The sequence below is a fragment of the Microcaecilia unicolor genome, chromosome 5, assembly GCF_901765095.1.
Source record: "Microcaecilia unicolor chromosome 5, aMicUni1.1, whole genome shotgun sequence".
NCBI lineage: Eukaryota > Metazoa > Chordata > Amphibia > Gymnophiona > Siphonopidae > Microcaecilia > Microcaecilia unicolor.
In genome coordinates this window covers 326,759,813-326,783,317 of record NC_044035.1, presented here as the reverse complement: position 1 = coordinate 326,783,317, position 23,505 = coordinate 326,759,813, and the positions used below count along the sequence as shown (strand labels likewise).

The window sequence follows — 23,505 nt, the reverse complement described above, 5'->3', positions numbered from 1 at the left end:
CTGCATAAGTATAAGATTCAACATCTCAATTTGCAGACTTACCCCACTGTTTACTAAAGCTTAGCTTGAGTTATCTGCAGCAGGGCCCATTTTATTCCTATGAGCCCTGCTGCAGATAACTTGAGCTAAGCTTTAGTAAACAACCCCTTTAGTATGGACATAAAAATTACTTTGAGGCTGGCCTGGTGGCTCAGTGAAACTGCTAGTCACTTGCAATGTAAAAGGTCCCTCATATAATCCCCAAATTGGGTCTTCTGTTTCCTGGGTCAGCTGTGGCTGAGGATGCTGCTGAAGCAGTACTCACAGCTACAGGGGGAGGGAGTCATGGTCATCATTCATGTGTGATGACTAACGGCTGGACATAGAGCCCTGTGATTCCAGAGTTCCATGAAGAGCCCTGATGCATGGTCAATGACCAAAGAGTGTTGTTGCAGTGATCAGACTACATACATTGTGGGGAGTTAGTGGATGAGAGGACGTGTGTGTGTGTGTGTGTGTTATAAAATAGCAGAATAATGCACATGTATTACAAAAAATACTCATGGCATCAGGATACGAGCCTTAGATCTCATTGAAATGGAGGTGCAAATGTGCAGGAGAAGACTGCTAGGTGAATAAAAATTACCTTGTGTTCATTGCATGAATAAATGTGTTTTTCATTCAAGGTTTTCAGTTTTACATCATGTGCATTTTCAATTTCTTCAGTCTGTATATCTGCAATTGTAGAAAATTTTTATTTTTTCATGAGATTTAATTTTTGCACGTGGCCTAATATTCTTCAAGAACTCTGTCATCTTGTTTCTATGTTCAGTACATGCAAGAATCCAAAATGTAAATACGACCACAAGCAAGTTTTGTGTCTTGAAATAAAGCCAAAATTACTTACCTGCAGAGGGTGCTCTCCATGGAAGGCAGAATGGAAGTCTTCACAAATGAGTGATGTCATTGACAGAACCTGGATGCAGGAATCTCTCCCCTAGTCTTTCGAGAAGCAAAGATATAGCTTTGTTGTGCATGTGGGCTACTCAGTTCTTTTTGTAGCTTCAGAGAATAAGAACATAAGAATAGCCATACTGTGCCAGACCAATAGTCCTTCTAGCACTGTATCCTGTTTCCAACAGTGGCCAATCCAGGTCACAAGTACCTGGCAGAAACCCAAATAGTAGCAACATTCTATGCTACTAATCTCAGAGCAAGCAGTGGATTTCCCCCATGTCTCTCAACAACAGACTATGGACTTTTCCTCCAGGAACTTGCCCAAACCGTTTTTAAACCCAGATAGGCTAATCACTGTTATTACATCTTCCAACAACGAGTTCCAGAGCTTAGCTATTCTTTGAGTGAAAAAAACATTTCCCCCTATTTGTTTTAAAAGTATTTCCAGCTTAAAGAGAAGGTATAGTGTGAGTTCATCCATACACTTTGTGAGATATCATCTTGATGGTTTCTGTGCTGGGTGTGCTCACTAAAGCTCAGGCATAGCCTTCAGGCCTTCATGAGCATACATGTGATCTCCTATGCTCCACCTTGTTCCCACCTTTTCCTAAATAAATTCAAATTTGATCATAGAAGGTCCTCTCTGAGAGAGGAAAGAAAGAGTAGGTATATGTTGCTGCATTCCCCTGTAGTCCACAGAGAACCCTTATTATCGGTTAAGTAATGCTGATTTCTCTGTACACAAGCAGGGGTGATGCAGGCACACTATCAGTGATTACCAAGCTGAGAGTTGCCCAGATATGTACTTTGTTGAATACATTATTAGGCAACCTGACAAAGAAGATGAGATGGGATGGTGAAGTGGATAATAAGTATCCAAATTAAATTAAATTGAAGGAACTCAAGAGTTGGGTAACTTGTTTAATATTACCCAGCAACAAACATGAGATAACCATAAATGTCATGGAAATGACTATAACACATAGTATTTCAATGGTAAGGATGAAACAAGGTAATAGGAAATCTATTTAGATAAAAAGGTTCTGTAGTACCAATTGTCTGGAGGTGCTGTCTCAGTGAGATGCTTAGACCAAGAGGCAGGGCTTTTTTTGAGGGGGTACTTGGGGATACTGAGTACCGGCACCTTTTCCTTTGTCTGCTAAAATTGACCCATGGTCCTCATATTTTAATGAAGGAGCTCAGGCTCTACATACAAATTCTGCCTTGTCATAGATTCTGTGACTGTTTGCAGGGGGCCTGGCTATTGTGGGGTGGGTCCCTCAGTGATCATCCCACTCCTGAAGGGTGCCCTGGCATTTGAGTACCGGTACCTTTTTCGGTAGAAAAAACACGCTGCCAAGAGGTAATGTTTGATGAATGTGTCAACTATCCATTACTGGCGTTGATGTGATGGTAACAGCCATCACTCGAAGTTGATGTGTTCATTTGTGGGATTGTAGAAGGACATTTACCTCTTGACAGTAGAAAACAGTCAACTATTCATTTACGGTAGAGAAAGTGTTTTTGGTGACTGGTATGCCTGGCTTGTTCAGATTAAAAGAGAGAACAACTGGAATCCTTTCTTGATGCACTTGGTGGTCTGGAGGTAATATAGGAGGGCCCCCTACAGTCCAGCATGTGATTCTAATTTTTTTTTTTTTTTGCTTTATGCGATTAAAGTTTTGAAAATGAAACTGGAAGGACACTGGATTGAGAGAGAGAAAATTCTGAAACAAATTTCTAGAGGAATTTGGAGTGATTGTATAGAGAAAAACTGGGTGTAAGGGGGTAGTGAACCAAAGTGTGAAGCTCACTGACCCTTCTTATAGAAGTTACGAAAACTAGGAAGAGTATCTTCTGTGAGAAATTTGAGGGATGCTTGGCTCAAGGGTTCAAAAGGTTGCAACAGAAATTGCATATTAAAGTTTCATGGAAGAGAAGTTTCCAGACAGGGAACTTTATGTTCACCAATCCCCACATGGACACTATCATGTGAGAGATGCAGATTTCTCATCCACTTGCTTGTGGTAGGCTGCAATGGCAAACAAATGGAGACAAATCAAGGTAGTTTTGAGGCCAGACTTGGAAAGGTTTAGTAAATAAGAGAAAAGCATGGGGATGGGGACAACAGCAAGGGTCCTGACATTTATTTAGCTACACACCAGAGTGATGTGATAAAACTTTCTGGTTGAGGCCTATCTATAGGCCATGAGAATTTTTGAATCATGTCTGAAAGTGGGAATTCTGTGACTACTTGTCTTTTAATGCTGTTAGTGAGAGAGACTTGAGATCTGGATGAAGGAGTCAACACTACAGTTGGGTTAGAAAGTCCTGTTTCTATCCCCAAGAAGATAGCTGATCCTTTGCTAGCAAAAAAAAAAAAGCCAGGGGAACCAAAAAATCTAGCATGGCCAAAGAGGCGTTACTAGGATTACATGTGCTCTGGCTCAAATGATCTTATGAATGACTTTGGAGAGCAGGGGCAATAAGGAAATTCATAGAGTAAGCCTGGTTCCACAGTGAGTAAGCATGATGCACTATTCTTTGTCACAAAGGATTTTTGAAGCAAAAGAGGCAATATTTGCTGTTGAATCATGTTGTAAATAATTCCATTTTGGGAAGACCCCAGAAGTTGAATATGCTGTGGGTCACCAGTTCATTGAGGGACCATTGAGAGGGTCCAGCCAGTGATTTAGCTTGTCTGCTAATTGGTTTTGGTTGCCTGGAAGTTAAGTGGTTTGCAGTGTTGACACCATGGAGATAGTGAAGATACTTACCTGTAGAAGGTAATCTCCAAGGACACAGGCTTCTTATTCTCACAACTGGGTAGACGCCATCCTGCGTTGTCGGACCTCGCAAATTTGCCATAGAATTAACTAGAACTTTTAGGAGCGCGAGTTGTGCTCCAGCACAAGTGCCTTCCTGTCCGCCACATGAATGCGCCTGCATCAGTTTAATACATGAAACAAAAAAACAAATAAAAACACGCAAATAGACAACTCCAATGGGAGGTGGGCGGAATTGTAAGAATAAGAAGCTTGCTGTCCTCGGAGAATACCGGCTACAGGTAAGTATCTTCGCTTTCTCCAAGGACAAGTAAGATTGCTTCTTCTCACAAGAGGGGAATCCCTAGCATCCAGGCTCACCCAATACAACAAACATTGGTCAATTGGGCCTCCCAACAGTGAGGACTTAACACAGATTAACCTGAAACTAAATACAAACTAGATGAGAGTGCAGCCTGGAACAAAATAAAACGGGCCTAGGAGGGTGGAGTTGGATTCTAGACCTCAAACAGATTCTGCAACACTGACTGCGCAAACCAACTGTTGCGTCGGGTATCCTGTTGAAGGCAGTAGTGAGATGTGAATGTGTGGACTGAGGACCACATCAGTCTCTTCAATGGAGGCTGACTTCAAGTGGGCTACCGACGCAGCCATGGCTCTGACATTACGAGCCATGACATGACCCTCCAAAGTCAGCCCAGCCTGGGCATAAATGAAGGAAATGCAATCTGCCAGCCAATTGGATATGGTGTGTTTCCCGATGGCGACCCCCATCCTGTTGGGATCAAAAGAACCAAAAAGCTGGGTGGACTGTCTTATGGGCTTCATTCACTCCATGTAAAAGGTCAGTGCTCTCTTGCAGTCCAAGGTGTGCAAGCTGCTTTCACCAGGATGGGCATGGGGTCAGGGAAAGAATGTTGGCAAGACAATCGATTGGTTCAGATGGAACTCCGACACCACTTTTGTCAGGAACTTAAGGTGTGTGCGGAGGACTACTCTATTGTGATGAAACTCAGTATAAGTTGCACCACTGCTAGGGCCTGAAGCTCACTGACCCTATGAGCTGAAGTAACAGCTACCAAGAAAATGAACTTCCAGGTCAAGTACTTCAGATGGAGGAATTGAGTGGCTCAAAAGGAGCTTTCATCAGCTGGGTGAGAACGACGATGAGATCCCATAACACTGGCGGAGGTTTGACAGGGGGCTTTGACAAAAGCAAACCCCTCATGAAGCGAACAACTAAAGGCTCTCCAGAGATAGGCTTATCTTCTACATGCTGATGATAAGCACTAACTGCACTATATGGAGTTGGTCTTAAGACCAGACTCTGACAAGTGTAGAAGGTACTCAAGCAGGATCTGTGTAGGACAAGAGAGGGGATCTATGGCCTTGCAGTCACACCAGATGGCAAACCTCCTCCATTTAAAAGAATAACACCTCTTAGTGGAATCTTTCCTGAAAGCCAGCAAGACTTGGGAGACACCCCCTGAAAGACCCAAGGAAGCAAATTCTAGGCTCTCAACATCCAAGCCATGAGAGCCAGAGACTGGAGGTTGGGATGAAGAAGCGACCACTTGTTCTATGTGATGAGGGTCAGAAAACATTCCAATCTCCATGGTTCTTCGAAGGATATTTCCAGAAGAGGGAACCATATCTCCCGCGACCAGTATGGTGCGATCAGAATCATGGTTCTGTGGTCTTGCTTGAGTTTCAACAAAGTCTTTCCCACTAGCGGTATCAGAGGATATGCATACAGAAGGCCTGTCCCCCAATGTAGAAGGAAGGCTTCTGGCACTAGCCTGTCATGGGCCTGAAGCCTGGAACAGAACTGAGGGACCTTGTGGTTGATCTGAGTGGCAAAAAAATCCACTGAGGGGGTGCCCCACACTCCGAAGATCTTGTGGGCTATGCCCAATTTTAGAGACCACTCATGTGGTTGCATTATCCTGCTCAGCCTGTCGGCCGGGTCGTTGTTTATGCCCACCAGATAAGTGGCTTGGAGAAACATGCTGTTTTGGCAAGCCCAATGTCACATCTGGATGGCTACCTGACACAGATGGCGAGATCCAGTACCCCCCTGCTTGTTGGTGTAATACATTGCAACCTGATTGTTTGAATTAGAATAATTTGATAGGGCAGCCGATCTCTGAAAGCCTTTAGTGCGTTCCAGATCACTCAGAGCTCCAGGAGATTGACCTGAAGACTTGTTTCCTGAAGGGACCAAGCACCTTCAGTGTGAAGCCCATCTACATGAGCTCCCCATCCCAGGAGCGATGCATCCGTCATCAGCACTTTTTGTGGCTGAGGAATTTGGAAAGGAAATCCCAAGGTCAAATTTGACCGAACTGTCCACCATTGAAGAGAGCATACAAGCTCCAGGGATACCTGGATGACATATTCTAGATTCCCCATGGCTTGAAACCACTGAGAAGTCAGGGTCCATTGAGCAGATCTCATGTGCAGGCATGTCATGGGTGTAACATACATTGCGGAAGCCATATGGCCCAACAATCTCAACATCTGCCGAGCTGTGTCCTGCTGCAATGCCCGAATCTTGGACACACACATCTTGGATTCTCTGTACGTGTCTCCGGGAGGTAAGCTCAAATGGTCCTCGTGTTGAGCAGGGCTCCTATGAACTCCAATTGTTGAACTAGTAGCTCCAGCACCTGAATAGTCATCCACATGGACTCCCAAGCACCATCCTCCGAGGTGCTCTTCACCAGCCAGTCATCAAGATAAGAAAACACATGAACTCCCAGTCTGCTTAGCGATGCTGTGACTACCGCTAGACACTTGGTAAAGATCCTGGGAGCTGGTGCTAGGCCAAAAGGCAACACGCGTACTGAAAGTGATGTGTTCCCAGTCAAAACCGAAGATACTTCTGGTGGGCTGGAAGTATCAGGATGTGTGTACATGTGTCCTTCAAATTTAGACAGCATAGCCAATCATTTTTCTGAATCATAGGAAGAAGGGTGCCTAGGGAAACCATCCTGAACTTTTCGCAGACTAGGAATTTGCTCAGGGCTCTTAGGTCTAGGATGGCACACATCCCCTCTGTCTTTTTCTGCACATGGAAGTACAGGAATAGAATCCCTGCCCTTCTTTGATCAGTGTCTTGCTCCTCCCCATCTCCTGTTGTAACTCAGAGCCTTGGGCGCATGCTGGTGACGAGAATGAGCATGCTGGAGCTGAGCCTGAGCAGGCTGGCAAGCTGCAGTAGTGTACCTACACCTAGAATAGTAATAGGGAGCACTCCGCACCTTGCCAAAATACCTCCTGGATGAGGAGGCAGATGCAGAAGTTGCCCGACAGGAGACAGAAGAGATAGTATCTGTATGCTTCTTCATTTGGTCAGCAATCTCCTCAATCTTATCTGCAAAAAGATTGTCCTCTCGGCAAGGGGCATCTGCCAACCTCTGCTCCAGGTCAAAGACATGTAGCCATGAGAGTCTGTGCTTAGCTATATCTTGGGCAGAGATCCTGGATGCCTTGTTAAAAGTGTCATAAGCGTCCCTGGCCAAGAACTTGCAACATGCCTTCTTCTGCTTGACCAACTGGCGAAACGGCTCAGCCTGCTCCAGAGGGAGAATATCAACCAAGTCTGACAGCTGCCTTACATAGTTCTGCAAGTACACGCTCATGAAGAGCTGATATGACTGGATAAGGGCAATGAGCATAGAGGCCGGATACATCTGTCTCCCAAAAGAGTCCAGGGTTCTAGCTTCTCTGCCTGGGGGAGTCGAGGCATAGTCCCTACTACTCCTGGCTCTCTTGAGAGCGGAGTCTGCCACCATGGAATCATGAGGTAACTGGGATGTCAAAGACCCAGGCTCACTATGGATCCTGTACTGAGTGTCAATTTTCTTGGGGACCACAGGGACAGACAGAGGGGACACTCAGTTCCTAACGAGGACTTCCTTGAGTACCTTGTGGAGAGGAGCCATCACTGCCTCCTTAGGAGGGGAGGTGTAGTCCAGGACCTTGAGCATCTTGGCTCTGGGCTCATCCTCCACTTCTACGTACCAAAAGAGGTGAAAGAGAGGCTCTCAGGTGGAGGGGAGGGATCATAAGGAATCCTATAGGACTTGTGGGAGGAAAAGTACCTAGGATCCTCTTCCGATTCCCATGAGCGCTCCTCCTTGGTGTTGGATAGCACTTCCCTAAGGGATATTCGAGACCGGGCCTGCCTCAATGCCGAGGACCCATGTTCTCGAGAGTGGCATTGAGAAGCTGGCTCCCAGCTCGACTCTGGTGAAGCTTCCTCCACCGATGTCAGGGGGGTGCTGGCCTGGATGGCTGTTGACACCAGTGTCGCAAGCGGCGCTGGCGTCTGCACTGTGGGCTGAGTGCCAGACGGGGCCGCAGCGGAAGGTATGGTAGGTGCAAGCACCCCTGATACTGATGCACATTGATGCATTAGGCCATCCAGAAGCTCAGGGAGCAAGGCCCAGATGCCCTCATTGAGGGCCATCATCGGGATAGACTGTGGCGTTGGCTGAGGCGCAGGCTGCAGAATTGTTGGAGCTGGTGCAGGATCTCGGCTGCTAGGAGAAACACACATTGGCACCTCCTGAATAGAGGGGGAGCGGTCCTTCCGGTGTTGACGCTTCTCAAGTGCCGAATACTTCAGTGCCCCAGAGCTCCCAGCATCATGTATCAGAGATCGGTGTTAGTGCTTCTTGGCCTTCGCCCAATGTACGTCACCCATACTCCTCGGTGCCGACATCGAATCCACCCATCACCTCGGGGTTGGGTCCGATGATGGATGGTCCCTGGGGGCCTGCTAGCAGAAGGCCTCGAGACAGGTGGAGACCCACTCATTGCCTCACTGCTCCCAGTGTCACGGGGTCTCACAGCATCCATTTCTATCTGGGCTTCTGGTGTCAGTGTGATGCTCAATGTCAATGCCTCCGACCTCGATGCTGATGTCGAAGGACCAAACTGGGCTCCAAAATTCTTCGCACTTTGAGCCTCTCGGGAAACCTGGGTCCTCTTTTTCATATGAAGGCAGATGTCACAGTTGGCAGGGCTATGGTCAGGCCCAAGGCACTGAAGACACCAAAAATGGGTGTCTTTCCTTGAGATGGTCCAGTTGCACTAAGTATAACGCTTGAAGCCACCGAGAGTCTTTGTGGACATGGAAGGAAAACCAGCACCGGCCAAATCAAAAGACACTATGGTGCCTGAACAAAAGGACAAGAGGAACAAAGAGACAAAAAGCCCGACTGGGCAGGTCTGAAAGCACCCTGCGTCGAAAAATAAAGGAAACAAACACAGACAAAATTACAAAGGAATAAAGGAAAATACTTTGGGGGGGGGGGGGGGGGCGGTTTCTGTAAGAAAATAAAAAGGCAACAAGTGCAGGTAGAAAAAACTGCTGAAGGCACTGAAAAATTCGAGAACGCTCTGACTGGGCGTATGAGGAGCCAGCACAGAAAGCAGCTGCTCCTTACACGGAAAAAGCAAAACTGAAATTTTGCATGACAGGTGGGAAGCCACTGGCACATGCGTGCTGGAGTGCAGCTCTATTTTTTTCTATGGCAATATTGCCATTCCGGGCAATGCGGGAACGGCGTCTACCCACTTGTGAGAATAATAGGGCCTACTTGTCCTCGGAGAAGCCCTTTAAACGCCTACACTAGTGTTTTGAAAATGCTAAGTTTTTTAATTGGAAGCCAATGCAAAGAAGAAAGAATAGGTGAGATATGATAGGTGAAGAAGAGACCAACTGACGAGAAATATAGTTGTCAAAAGTTAATCCAGAATCTAGCAAAACTCCCAGACTACGTACTTGGTCTTTTGTCACTATATTAGACCCTTCTCATGATAAAGATGGATGAGAAAACTGACAATTACCTCTAAGGATCATAAGAATTCAGTTATGGACATATTCAATTGCAAATTATTCAACATCATCCAAATTTTTATTTCAGCCACACAAATTCACAATTTCTCCAATTGGCCCTCTTGGGCAGATCCCAACAAAATATATAACTGAATATCAGCAGCAAATGAGTGGATATGGGTTCTATATCTCAACACAATGTCAATAACTGGACGTACATAAAGATTAAAAAGCAATGGTGACAATAGAGCACCTTCTGGTACCACCATATTTCAAAAAGTATTTATTATTTTATTTCAACAAGCTTGATATACCGCTAAGGGCCTTCGCATAGGCATTAAAGCGGTTTACACAATAGGAGTCTATTTAAGGAAAGGGGAGCAACGGGATGGGTAGATAGATCAAGGGAAGTATAAAATTAAGAGAGTGTGCAAGAGGAAGGAGCTATGATGGAGGGAAGAAGGTAATACAGAAGTGTGTCTTAAGTGCTTGCTTGAAGGTGGAAATTGTGGCAGGTTGTTACATAGTCTGGGTCCAAGGTAGCTAAAGGCAGAGTCATGGGTACAGTTGAGGCACAGGAGTGAGGGCAGTGGAAGAGTGAGGAGACTGTCATCTGTGGAGCAGAGGCAGTGAAGGGAGAAGTAAGGGATAAGAAGACTGTTAAGATAAGGGGATGCAGTAGGGAACCTGGAAATATAGACCCACAAGAGTATTTCTAATTTAATTTGGGCTGAAATGGGAAGGCAGTGTTCTTTCTGCAGGAGAGGGGTGACACGATTGAAACGGTGGGCATTGTGTAAGAGTTTGACTGCAGTGGACTGAATTAACTGTAAGTGTTTGTGCTATGAAGAGGGAGACCAGCACAGAAAGAATTACAATAGACGAGGCATGAGATGACCAGGGCAAGAAGGAGAGGACATAATAAGGACACAGGGAGGAGCAAGCATACAGACCGAACATGATGAACAGATAAGAATGAGGAGTGAATGACTGGTTTAGAAAGTTCAGATTCAACCAACACACTCTGGGATCTATTCTCTAAAAAATATCTAAACCAGAGTAGTGCAACATCACATATCCCAATTTCCATTAATCTGGTTAATAGAATTGAGGGAGTATCAAAGGCAGCACTTAGATCTAATAGAACCAAAAAGACATCATTCTCCTTATCTTAAATATTTCCAACAATCATCAACAATGTCCAACAAAACAGTTTCTGTACTGTGGAACTTCCTAAAACCAGACAAACTCAGAAAGAACCATCTGCTTCTCAACAAAATCACCTTTTCTAAAACTTTAGATAAAAATGGCAAATTGGATACCGGTCTAAAACTACTCGGCAGACCTGTGTTTGATGTAGGTTTCTTCCATATTGGTCTAACTACTGCAGTCTTCCAAGCCTTAGGTACAATTCTCGATCTCAAAGATTTATTAAATCAAAGGCATAACAGAATTAAACGTTATATCTTTCATAGCCAGTAGTAAAGTTGAAGGACATGGATCAAAAAATTAAAGTTGAAGGATGCAAGGACGCTATTAATTTTCCAAGGTTATCCAATGAAACAGCCTGAAATTGACCTAAAGTACTACATTTAGGTCTCTTCTGAACATGAATCAGATTGATCTAGCACTAAACCCCTAATATCTGTAGGCTGAATTCCTAAATCTCCTCTGCTAAATTGATTTACATTTGCTGCCAATATTATTTCAAAGAAAATTTATAATTTTGATATTGGCATTCAAAGTACTTCATGTTGGAATCCCTCCTTATTTAGCAGCTGTGATTTTGCCCTATGTGCTTGTGCATGCTACACACTTAATGAGCATTGCCTTGTGTTGCCTCCATCTGCGAGGGCTCATCTGGAAAGCACCAGACATAGGGCCCATAGGAATTGAATGGGCATCCTCTCATTGGGGCAAATGAGAGGAAGCCCATTCAGTTCCTATGGGCTTCTTCTCATTTGCCACAAGGGAATCGCTAGCGCAGCTTTGTAATAGAAGCTCATAGCACCTTTTTTTGGTTTCATTTCTTTAGAATGAGCATCTCCTTATTTTGAGCTAAATTATCTTTTCCAAAAATTGTCTGCCCTTAAGATACATTATTTTCAGATGGTATTTGAGTACTGAATGGGGTTTTTGGCATTTTAAACCAGGCATTCTGTAGGGTTTAAATGTGGCTTCTTTTATTTTTTCTTCTTGTTTGCTTAGAATAATTGTGTAGTTCCTTTCTTATTTTTCTATTTTGGTTTTATAGAATTGTTAGCTGCTTTGACCTATGTGCCAGAAAATGCGGTATATCAAGTCATAATAAACAAACATACATTGTGGGATGAATTTCACGTAGTTCAAGCTGATAAACGTACAAGACAGACAAAACTGTAGGAAATAGGAAGTAATTGACTGCAATTATATAGTTCCTTAGTGATTTTGCAGGAATTGCAGATTCCCCAATAGCTGGCCTCTAGCACAATTTAAGGAAAGCCTTAGCAAATTCTTAGTGATAAATTATATCTGAAGAGACCCAATAGAATAAACAAATGGTACTTGCAAGGACTGTAATAATAAACAAAAAACATTTAAAAATGCATAAAATAAAATTTAAAATGCTTAAAAATTTATAGCTACCAATCAATATGGCATATTTCCAATTAGAAACACAGTTGGGCTCATTTTCGAAACAGAAGGATGTTCATTTTTTGACATAAATCGGAAAATGGACGTCCTTCTCCCAGGGACTCCAAATCGGCATAATCGAAGCTTGATTTAGGACGTTTTCAACTGCACTTTGTCGCAAGGACAGCCAAAGTTCAAGGGGGCGTGTCGGAGGCGTAGCAAAGGCGGGACTTGGGCGTGCCTAACACTTGGACGTCCTTGACCCATAATAAAAAAAACAAGGATGTCCCTGATGAGCACTTGGACGTTTTCACCCGGACCTGTTTTTCTTATGACTAAGGCACAAAAAGGTGCCTGAAATTACTAGATGACCACCGGAGGGAATTGGGGATGACCTCCCCTTACTCCCCCAGTGGTCACCAAACCCTTCCCACCCTCAAAAAACATCTTTAAAAATATTTTGTGCCAGCCTCAGATGTCATACTCAGGTCCATGACAGCAGTATGCATGTCCCTGGAGCAGATTTAATGGGTGCAGTGCACTTCAGACAGGCGGACCCATCCCCATCCCCCCCTACCTGTTACGTTTGTGGAGGAAACAGCGAGCCCTCCAAAACCCACCAGAAACCCACTGTACCCACATCTAGGTGCCCCCTTCACCCATAAGGGCTATGGTAGTGGGGGTAGTGGGTTTTTTTTTTGGGGGGGGGGTTAGGGGGCTCAACACATAAGGTAAGGGAGCTATGTTCCTGGGAGCAATTTATGAAGTCCACTGCAGTGCCCCCTAGGGTGCCCAGTTGTTGTCCTGGCATGTCAGGGGGACCAGTGCACTACAAATAGTGGCTCCTCCCATGACCAAATGGCTTGCACTTGGTCGTTTCTGACATGGACATCTTTGGTTTCGAAAATTGCTGAAAATCAGAAATATCCATGTCTAGGGACGGCGAAATTTAAGGATTTGGATGTCCCTGACAGTATTTTCGAAATGAAAGATGGGCGTCCATCTTGTTTTGAAAATACGGGTTTCCCTGCCCCTGGATTTGGACGTTTTGCAAGGACGTCCAAATCACAACTTGGATGTTCCTTTCGAAAATGCCCCACAGTATGAATTATATAAGTTTGTAATTAAAATATCAAGTTTGTGGTGATACTCACTTTTAGAATGAACACCACTACAGGCAGATTTTTCAGTTATATCTTTGTTTCGTTTGCTGGCTATTTTTGGAGTACTAGCAAAGACTTTCTTCATAGGAGTCAAAATGATACCTAAAAGCAAAGGACTCATAAAGGGAATGAACTAACATACGTTTCATCCTTGGCTGCTGACCATTAGTATATCTCTTGTAAACATTCATAATTACCTTGTAGTAAAAATATCAAATATACAAGTAAATGTTTCATACTTGGCTTCATAAGAAATGCTGGAGATGTTCACTCTCAGTTTTTTTTTTAAGGACTGGCATTAGGAAATCTGAACACCAATAAGGAGGTATGAAGAGGACAAAAGAAGGTGGGAACTTAAATAATGTCTAAACATTAAATCACTGTACATAAATGCAAAACAATGTACTTACTCTGGAGATTTTGCTGTGAATTGGATTTATTTTTTAAGACTGCCTTGTAATTCACGCCTTCTTTTCTAATAGGTGTCAACTGGATATCTATTATTGTAAAAGCAAAGAATTTCCATATTTATTGCTATATATGTATTACAAAAATATTTTCCTGAATATCTGGTATTCAACCCTTTCTATATAAATCTGCTTGGCTGAAGTATGGAACAAGCATTAGAATGTTTTATGATATGACTACCTGTAACAGAATTTCTTTGTGGATAGCAGAATACGTCAGCCACACACTGGTGATGCCATCCAACAGCACTGAGTTCAGATTTGCTCTCCAAGAGCCCATAAAAGCCTAGAAGGTTTTTTTGAGTGTGTGACAATTTCCCAGCTCATAAGCTAGCTCCTATCTCTTCTGAGTAATAGAGCTGCAGGTAGCTTCAGTCAAAAAGAGAATGGTGTGAGGTTTTCTGTGGCTGACATCCTGCTATCCAATGAGCATCCCTGTTACAGGTAAATAACTTCACTTCTCTGTGGACAAGCAGGATGAGTCAGCCACACACTGGTGACACTCATGCAGAGTGCAGTGGTAGGATGAAGCTGCAATAAAGAGAGTCTAAAGATTTGTCCTTGTTTAATTTTTTATTTCATTGTGAAAACCAAAAGAAACAAAACAAAGGAGACAAAATCTCAAGAATTATAAATGAAGAACTGGTTCCGCTAAATAGGGACACTGATGTATTCTGTAATCAAACAGTGCTGTGAAAGAAAAACAGGTTAGAACAGACACTTCCATTAGGCAGATGTCACCTTTTTCCAGTTAATAGGAGATTAGAAAGGCTGTGTGTCCACTACAGATTTTTGCGTGGGAAGGTTGGCACTTGCTCAGTAGGCTTTTCTGGGCTCTTGGAGAAGAAATCCAGCTGACATCCTACTTGTCCATGGAGAATAACAGGGATATTCATGTTCTCAAACTGTTGATTTCATTTAAAATCAGGTGTATACCAAAGAATGAAGCTTTGAAGCTCTACCTTCCTATCTATCTATGCAAACCAAGAAGTTACTTTCTTTCTTGGCTTCCCTTTATTAGGCAACTTTGCTAGTGTGAATGTGTTTGTGAATGAAAGTGTATCCATTTGAAAGTATGCTGAAACCCAGAAATCACTGTATGGATTTGGCAGAAATGTAGAAAGGTGGCAGAGACTACAAGTTCTTGATGAATTGTAATTTAGTTGAAATTAACACAAAATTACAATTACATGAGAACTTTTAGTCTCAGTTCCCCTTACTAACTTTCATGCACATGAGGAAAGGAAGGAGAAATTAGTCTTATTTTTTTTTCCCTTTTACCCTACCAGACTTGAGTTGTGCTGGTCAACTTGCAGAGAGAGACTAAAGACGTGTGAGCTCTTCCCTTTAAGGTCTTCACTGTTTCGTATGACAAAGCAAAAGAGATTAGGTGTTTTCATTTCTTTTGAACTGTAGAATTAATAAAAAATATCTTGAAACCTTTATGTCAAATTTTGAAAAAAACATGAGAAGAAAACTTCCACACTTGATTATGCAAGGTGAACAGTAGGAGAATAAATTTAGCGATCTCAGAAAATAAAAACCTTGGGAGGGCCTCTGGACAGGTCTGGTAGACTACAGGAAAGAAAGTTAACAGGTAAGACCAATTTCTCCTTCTTTAGCCTCCTTACCAGACCAGTCTAAAAATGTGTGGGATATATCAAGGCAACCCTTAAGAAGGGTGTGTCTCTGGCTGCTTGAATCACTTCGCCCCAAAGACAGTTTCTGCTCGCACACTCCTTTTTTTTTTTTTAAGAGAGAGAATGATTTTATTGGTTTCTGTATATTTAGAACTTGAAAGAACAAAGTGATAATACTATTTTTGCACAGAGCCATGGTGTGTATGGGAGAAAACAAGATACTGTACAGATTGCTAATTGAAAACCTTGTTAAAGAAGGTTTGGTACACCCTGTACAGTGATGTCATTAATTTATGTTTAAACTGTTTTATTGACGACAATCACGTTACAAGTTAACTTGGAATGTTCATACAGCATAAATCAATATACAAAACAATATTCCAACAACATAGTCAACATCGCCAAACACTTTTCTCCCTTTTCTACTCCCCCCTCCCCCTCTCCCCTCTTTACAATTATGATCTTGGCAAATGTGAACATTAAATGTCAAATGACTTTTTATCTCTAAAATCACAAACTTTACAATAACTCGTTAGATGACATATTACTTATCATTTAACACCAAAAATCCAAACATCAAAACTCTGGAGCAATGCCAATCTTTTAGCAATATTCATCCCCCTCAGCCCCCCCAACCCCCCACACAACACATCCCCCCCCCCCTATTGCTTGCCTGTTCAGGGCGTGTTGATGTGACATAAAGTGAGCGGATTCAAGTGCCCATTTCTTGCCTCCACATGTTTAAAAATACCCCCTTACTCCACATCGTCCATTCTCCAGCATATTGAATGTTCTCATATGTCAAGGCACCAAGACCCATGTGAAGCTGCTGGCGACAATAATTTGTACAGAATCTTAATCTCGCTAGTACTCAATATCCTCTGTATCCTACACCCGCCTCCCTAAGCCTACTTACAGCCTATCCCCTCCCCCCTTCTCCCCTCTTCCCTTGCAAGCAGAATACAGCTCTGAACAATATCTACCATTCCAGGCTACCTACACTCCCCCACTGTTCCCTTCAATCTATCAAGCATTGATAAGCAAACTACGCCCCCTCGGGCTAAGAATTTGCAGATATAGCGTCCAAATTTGAAGAAAGCGCACTCTGCGTTTAGGTGATTGTTTTGAGTCCCTAGCCTCCCAAGAGGCCAGGAGATGCACCTGATTGCGCCAGTGCCAGTATGTTGGCCCCTCCGATGAAATCCAATATTGCATAATGCATTTCCGAGCTACCAAACTCAGTTTCCTGCAGAACATTATAGCGGGGGCCCTCAGTGGAGCAAACGCTCTTGGTTGATCTAACAGAAACTGCTTCTCCATTCCTTGAATTCTATTCCCCAGTCGAATCAAAAACCCCCGTACCCTCTGCCAGAACATGCGCACCTTGGGGCATTGCCATAGTGCGTGATAAAATGAGCTGGGACCCCCTCCGCACTTAGAGCACCCCGAATTGTCCGGCCCCAACATATGAGCCAGTTGTGCTTTAGACATATAACCCCGAAGAACCACTCTGTAGCCGCATTCCCTCAGTCTCTCGTCTGTTACCAACGCCCGAATGCCCTTCAAGGTAGCTGACACATCCCATGTTATTAGCGAGGTCCCGAGATCTTGTTCCCATTTCCGTTTAAGGTCAGCATATTGCGTCTGGGGCCTGCGCTTAGCCAGGGCCCCGTACAATGCTGATACCGACTGTTTCTCTATTTGCAACTCCTCAAAGAAGACCCGGAGTAGTTCCCCCATCCGCCCCTTCAAATGTGCTTGATTCAGGGATTTCATATAATGGCGGACCTGTGCGTAGGCAAATCTGTTACCCCAAGCTGTTCCCACTCTATCCTGAAGAGCATCAAATGGCATCATTTCCCCATTTTCCACTAGCAGTTGTTCCAATCTAGTGATACCCAGCCGTTGCCATCTACCAAAGGTCGGGTTGTCTATCCCCGCCTCAAAAACTGGATTACCTACAATTGGGATTTGATCCGTAACATACGGCTGACCCCCCATCTGCCTCATCCACCACTGCCACGTCTCCCGAAGAGGCTGTAGAATTATGCTTTTTTTAAATTTAGCTGGGAGCTGGCTACGCGGTAAATGAAGCAGTGCTAAAATATCAAATGGAGCAAAAAAGGCTTCCTCTAAGTCTGTAGGTGTATAATATTGCGTGTCATTAATCACATCTACCAGGTGACGCAACAAACACGCCTGATTATATAAGAACACGTCTGGGATACCCATTCCCCCCTGCCTCCAGCTCCCTATTAACATGTTCTGGCGAACTTTAGGCTTCTTACCTGTCCAGCAAAACCGACCAAAAAGACGCATCAAGCGCTTCAAATCGGTCCTCGACAAGCGCATAGGCAAGGTTTGTAGAACATATAACCAGCGCGGAAACAGCACCATTTGAACTAAATGTATCTGCCCCATTAATGACAACGGAAGACTCATCCAGGAATCTAATTTAGCCTTAGTATGCTCCAGTAAGATCTTAACATTTAGCTGATATAAGTTTGAAGTATTCATTGTAAGTCGAATACCTAAATATTTAAAGGACTCTCTAGCCCACCTCAATGGAAATTCAGGCTCCCAGTCCCTCTGATTTACCTCTGGCGAGGCCAGAGCTTCAGACTTGTCCAAGTTGATCCGGAAACCTGATGCTCGCACACTCCTATCAAGTCGACAGCATTTGCAAATGTATGCAACAATGTCTACCTCGTTGCTTTGCAAAGTTCAATATGAGCCATTGCCTGTGATTTTGCCCAAGGAGCTGAAACTCCCTGGTGGAATATGTTCTCAAACTTTCAGGAGGCTGTTTTCCTTTGGGTATATACTATAGGCTGAAGAAATCATTTCTTTGCGCCAACCAGCAATAGTAGCTTTTGAAGCAGCCTAGCCTTTCTTTGCATCTCAAAAAAGAATAAATAATCTATCCAACTTCTGAAATCTATTGGTGTCTTCCAAATACTTGAGGAGAACATGGCACATGTCCAATAAACATAGCAACTTAACACTCCTCTCTGCATTCCTCTTTACAAAAGGAAGTAAGAGAGATTGAATTACATGGAAGGAAGTTGCAACTTTAGAAAGAACAGTTCCGATTAAAACTCCTGTTTCTGTGAAGGAAGGAATTCCTGCAAGCTAAGGCTTGTAATTCAGAAATTCTGTGAGCTGATGAGAATACTGTCTTAAGGGCAAGGTACTTTAACATCACTTTCTTAATAGGTTCAAAAGGTGGAAGACCCAATGCTCTGAGTACTAAATACTGACATTTGTCAAATATCTGTTATATGATTGATCTGCAGTGCTGTTAAATGTGCTTATTTCTGATACTTTTTTTCATGTTATTCCTATTACTAGATTTCAATTTGCCATTTCTACCTCATTGATTGTATTTTTATGCTTATATTTGGTCACTGTACTATTGTTATTCTGTTAACAAAATTGTACGTTTCATGTTAAACTATACCTGCTATACACCACCTGGGGTGAATCTCTTCATAAAGGTGGTTAATAAATCCCAATATATAAATACATTCAGGCTCTACTCCGGAGATGAACTAAACAGGATGTTAGATCAGAGAAACACCCTTGAAAAAGCAACCAACATCCAGATGAGTGGCTAATGAAGAACTCTTCAAATGATCTTGGAAGCAAAACAGAGCAGCCACTCAAACCTTCAAGGATGCCAAGGATAACTCTCTGTGTAGCCAATCTTGATGAAAAGCTAAAGTGTGAGTTATTGATGCTGCTAAGGAAGAAATTGCTCTATCCACAAACCAGGATTCAAGAACTCACCAAATTCTTGTATACTCTGTGAGAGTGGAACATTTGCCATCTTGCTGTAGTCTAGAAAATCAACCTGTCCGTATATCCTCTATGTCTTAGATCCAAATTTTTAAGACTCAGGGCACAAAAACAGTAGGGAGCTGGATCTTTGATAATCCCTGATCCTTGACGAAGGGAGCACCTCTCTTGTAGAAGGTGAATTGGATGATCTATCCTGAGCTGAATGAGGTCTGAGGACCATAAGAACAAAAGAGAACCCATACTGGGTCAGACCAATGGTCCATCTAGCCCAGCATCCTGTTTCCAACAGTGGCCAAGCCAGGCCACAAGTACCTGGCAGAAACCCAAATCGTGGCAACATTCCATGCTAGAAATCCCAGGGCAAGTAGTTGCTTCCCCATATCTGTCTCAATAGCAGACTATGGACTTTTCCTCCAGATTAACCAAGGTACATAAGTACATAAGTAATGCCATATTGGGAAAAGACCAAGGGTCCATCGAGCCCAGCATCCTGTCCACGACAGCGGCCAATCCAGGCCAAGGGCATCTGGCAAGCTTTCCAAACGTACAAACATTCTATACATGTTATTCCTGGAATTGTGGATTTTTCCCAAGTCCATTTAGTAGCGGTTTATGGACTTGTCCTTTAGGAAACCGTCCAATCTCTTTTTAAACTCTGCTAAGCTAACCGCCTTCACCACTTTCTCCGTCAACGAATTCCAGAGTTTAATTATACGTTGGGTGAAGAAAAATTTTCTCCGATTTGTTTTAAATTTACTACACTGTAGTTTCATCGCATGCCCCCTAGTCCTAGTATTTTCGGAAAGCGTGAACAGACGCTTCACATCCACCTGTTCCACTCCACTCATTATTTTATATATCTCTATCATGTCTCCCCTCAGCCGTCTCTTCTCCAAGCTGAATAGCCCTAGCCTCCTTAATCTTTCTTCTTCTGGGATAATCCAGAGCTATCAGAATCACTTGACTGGAGGGGAGTTTCTTTGGAGCTTCTCTCCTAGCACTGGAAGTGGCAGAAACACAGAGCAGGCCCCTTCAGTAGTCAACATTGTAACATCGTGTCCAGAACTTTAGAGCCACATTTTTCCATTGACTGAAAAAAAAACGGAGAACCTTGGCATTTTGTTGCCATGAGATGCAATAGTAGTCTGTCTCACCATCTGTTGGGAGGGGAGGAGTAGCCTAATGGTTTGTGCAGTGGTTGAGAACCTAGGGAACTGGGTTTGATTCTCACTGCAGCTCCTTGTGACTCTGGGCAAGTCATTTAACCTTCCATTACCCTGGATATAAAAACTTAGATTGTTAGCCCACTAGGGATACAGAAAGTACCTGTATATAATAAATATAAACCTTTTATACTAGTTAGGAGTGTAAAGGCAATCTACCAGATCGAGAGTGTGCCTGCTGAGAAAATCCACTTGAGTATTCTGTGCTCCTGTGCGGGAAGGTCAACAAATGGTGTTACACCCAGGATAGCAGCAGACTCGCTTTGAGATATTTCCACAATCCTGGTGCCACACTGTTTCACTGAGGAAGATGTAGGGGAGATACCCATGCCAGAAATGGTATTTAATGGTAATAAGTCAAAGGAATGGAAGCAAATCTCTATAAACTTGGAAGATATAATGGGGCAATTTTATTTTTTTATTTTTATTTATTGCTTTTGTATCCCACATTATCCCACCTATTTGCAGGTTCAATGTGGCTTACATAATTTTGTAAACATTGTCATTACAGGATAGCAGATACATTTAGTATTGTGTAGAAATTAAGTGAGGGAAGGAAGAAGGAGGAAGGGAGTGGTTAGGGTAATAATAGGAGGTGGGTTTTCTTAACTGAGTGGGTTGGTGGGGTGGATTAGTGTGGCTATCGGTTCTCATTGTAGGCCTTGTTGAAGAGATAAGTCTTAAGAGATATGCGGAAGACAGTTGTTTCGTCGATTGTTCTCAGGTCTGCAGGCAATGCATTCCATAAATCTGACATACTAGAGAGTAGAAAATCATCTGGATTGGATGGTATACATCCCAGCAGTGAAAAATGAATTTGAAGAACTAATAAAAGCAATCTGTAAGTTATCTTTAAAATCAAGCATGGGACTGGAAGATTGAAGGCTGGGAAATGTAACACCAGTTTTAAAAAATGGCTCCAGAGGTAACCCTGAAAATTAAAGATGGGTGAGTCTGACATTGGTACTGGGCCAAAAGGTAGAGGCTATTATAAAGAACAAAGGGCCTCTTTTACAAAGCCACACTGCCGATTCTCAGTGCGGCAAATGTGAGGAAGCTCATTCAATTCCTATGGGATTCCTCTCTTTTGCCCTGCAGGAAAAGCTAGTGCGGCTTTGTAAAAGAAGCCCAAAATTATTGAGCACATATATAGGTATAGAATAACAGGACAAAGCCACCATGAATTTAGCCAAGGGAAATTTTGCCTCACCAATCTTCTACATTTCTTTTTTAAATCTTTAAAATATTAACTTTTATGAGATGCAATTCTGGCCACCACATCTCAAAAAAGATAGAGTGGAATTAGAAAAGGTACAGAGAAGGGTGACAAAAATTATAAAGGGGAGGATAAAAAAGGGTTTGATAGCTTCCTAAAAGAAAAGTCCATAAATCTTTATTAAGATGGACTTGGGGAAAACCCACTGCTTATTTCTAGGATAAGCAGCAAAAAATGTATTGTACTGTTTTGGGATCTTGCCAGGTACTTGTAACATGGATTGGCCACTGTTGGAAACAGGATGCTGGACTTGATGGACCTTCGGTCTTTCTCAGTATGGCAACACTTATGTTCTTATATGTACTTATATTCACATAACAGTAAGGACATAAAAAAATTCAAAGAACCCTTTCAGGACAATATGGTCACCCCTCACCACCACCACCTTCAATTAACTCAAACTTCAAATTGCAGTTGCCCATGGTTCATTTGGGGACTGTTGCAAAATCCTTTCCCCCTGCTCCCCCTTCTCCTACATTTCTTTGAAGGAGCAAATATACATATGGATAAAAATGAGTCAGTTGATATTGTGTTTCAGGATTTTCAGAAGGCTTTAGTCAAAGTACCTCATGAACAACTCCCAAGGAAATTAAAATTCATGGGAAAGAAGGCAGTGCCCTATTGTGGATTAAGAACTAGTTAAAAGATAGAAAACAGATATTAGGATTAAATGGTCAATAGCACCCCTAAAGACAAGAATATCAAGAAGACAAAATTTGATACCATGGTTCAATGACGAATTAAAAAAAACTCAAAACCCTATCCAGGAAACTTGAACGAGCATGGAAAAAAATAAAAGATGAACATACACTCAATGCATGGTAACAAACACATGGAAGATAAAAGTATGCAATAAGACAAACCAAAAGATCCTACTACAAAACTAAAATAGGACTGGATTACAAAGATCTGAAGGAACTATTTCAACTCATAAATAAGTTACTAGACACCACCCCTATCACCACAACCAACACAGACATCCCACCTGTTGACAAACTTGCTAACTACTTTAATGAAAAAATAATAAGATTACGTAGCACAACACCGACATCGATAACTTCTTCAACGACCTAGATCTAAACTCTGGTGGATACCCAGCTGACTGCTTCTGGTCAACATTTACTCTCCTCACCACTGAATCAGTTAAACAAGCGACTCATAAGTTCGCTAACACCCACTGCAAACTAGATATATGCCCCAGTCATCTACTTAAATCCGCCCCCCGCCGCTTCATAGCAGACCTCACATCCCACCTAAACTTCATGCTACAACAAGGTCTCTTTCCCGAGGAATATGGCAACATCCTACTCACCCCAATACCAAAAGACACTAAGAAAAACACAAACGATCTCACCAATTACCGTCCAGCTGCGTCTATCCCACTAGTAGTCAAACTGATGGAAAGATTGGTGACAAAACAGCTTATGGAATAAGGTTTATTATTTGCTGTCTTCTTCTAATAAACCCTCTGGTGATAATGCTGCAACAAGGAAGATGATAATGGATAAAGACTCTGAAGGAGGGAGAAATCTTGATTTGAATAATTTGACTGCCTTCTTCAGACTTTATCTTCAGAAATATTAGAAAGAACAACCTTATTGGGTTACGTTTGTATTTGAATAAGACTAGAATGACATAATGGGGTTATATTTTAGAAGATCAAATGATTTATTTCATGGTTAGAAAGTTTGGAGAGATGGTGTGAAAGTTGAGAAGCGGATTGGTTTGTTTGTGGGCGTGCAAGGGTGTATG

General features: G+C 42.8%; 1 protein-coding gene across 12 annotated transcripts in view; it reads right to left on the bottom strand.

The window, feature by feature from the left end:
• Positions 1-23,505, bottom strand: part of TERB1 (telomere repeat binding bouquet formation protein 1) — a 241,566-nt gene that overhangs the window by 31,788 nt on the left and 186,273 nt on the right. For 11 of the 12 annotated variants that reach the window (XR_003942250.1, XM_030204477.1, XM_030204483.1 and 8 more), the window contains 3 exons: positions 13,757-13,843; positions 13,338-13,448; positions 626-714 (listed from right to left, as the gene is read on the bottom strand). Coding sequence is in view for 11 of the 12 variants with exons in the window: in XM_030204477.1 (XP_030060337.1) it covers positions 626-714; positions 13,338-13,448; positions 13,757-13,843 (287 nt within the window). In the remaining variant the exon portion in view is untranslated. The remainder of the gene's footprint in view (positions 1-625; positions 715-13,337; positions 13,449-13,756; positions 13,844-23,505) is intronic. The other variant, XM_030204484.1, reaches the window with a different exon arrangement.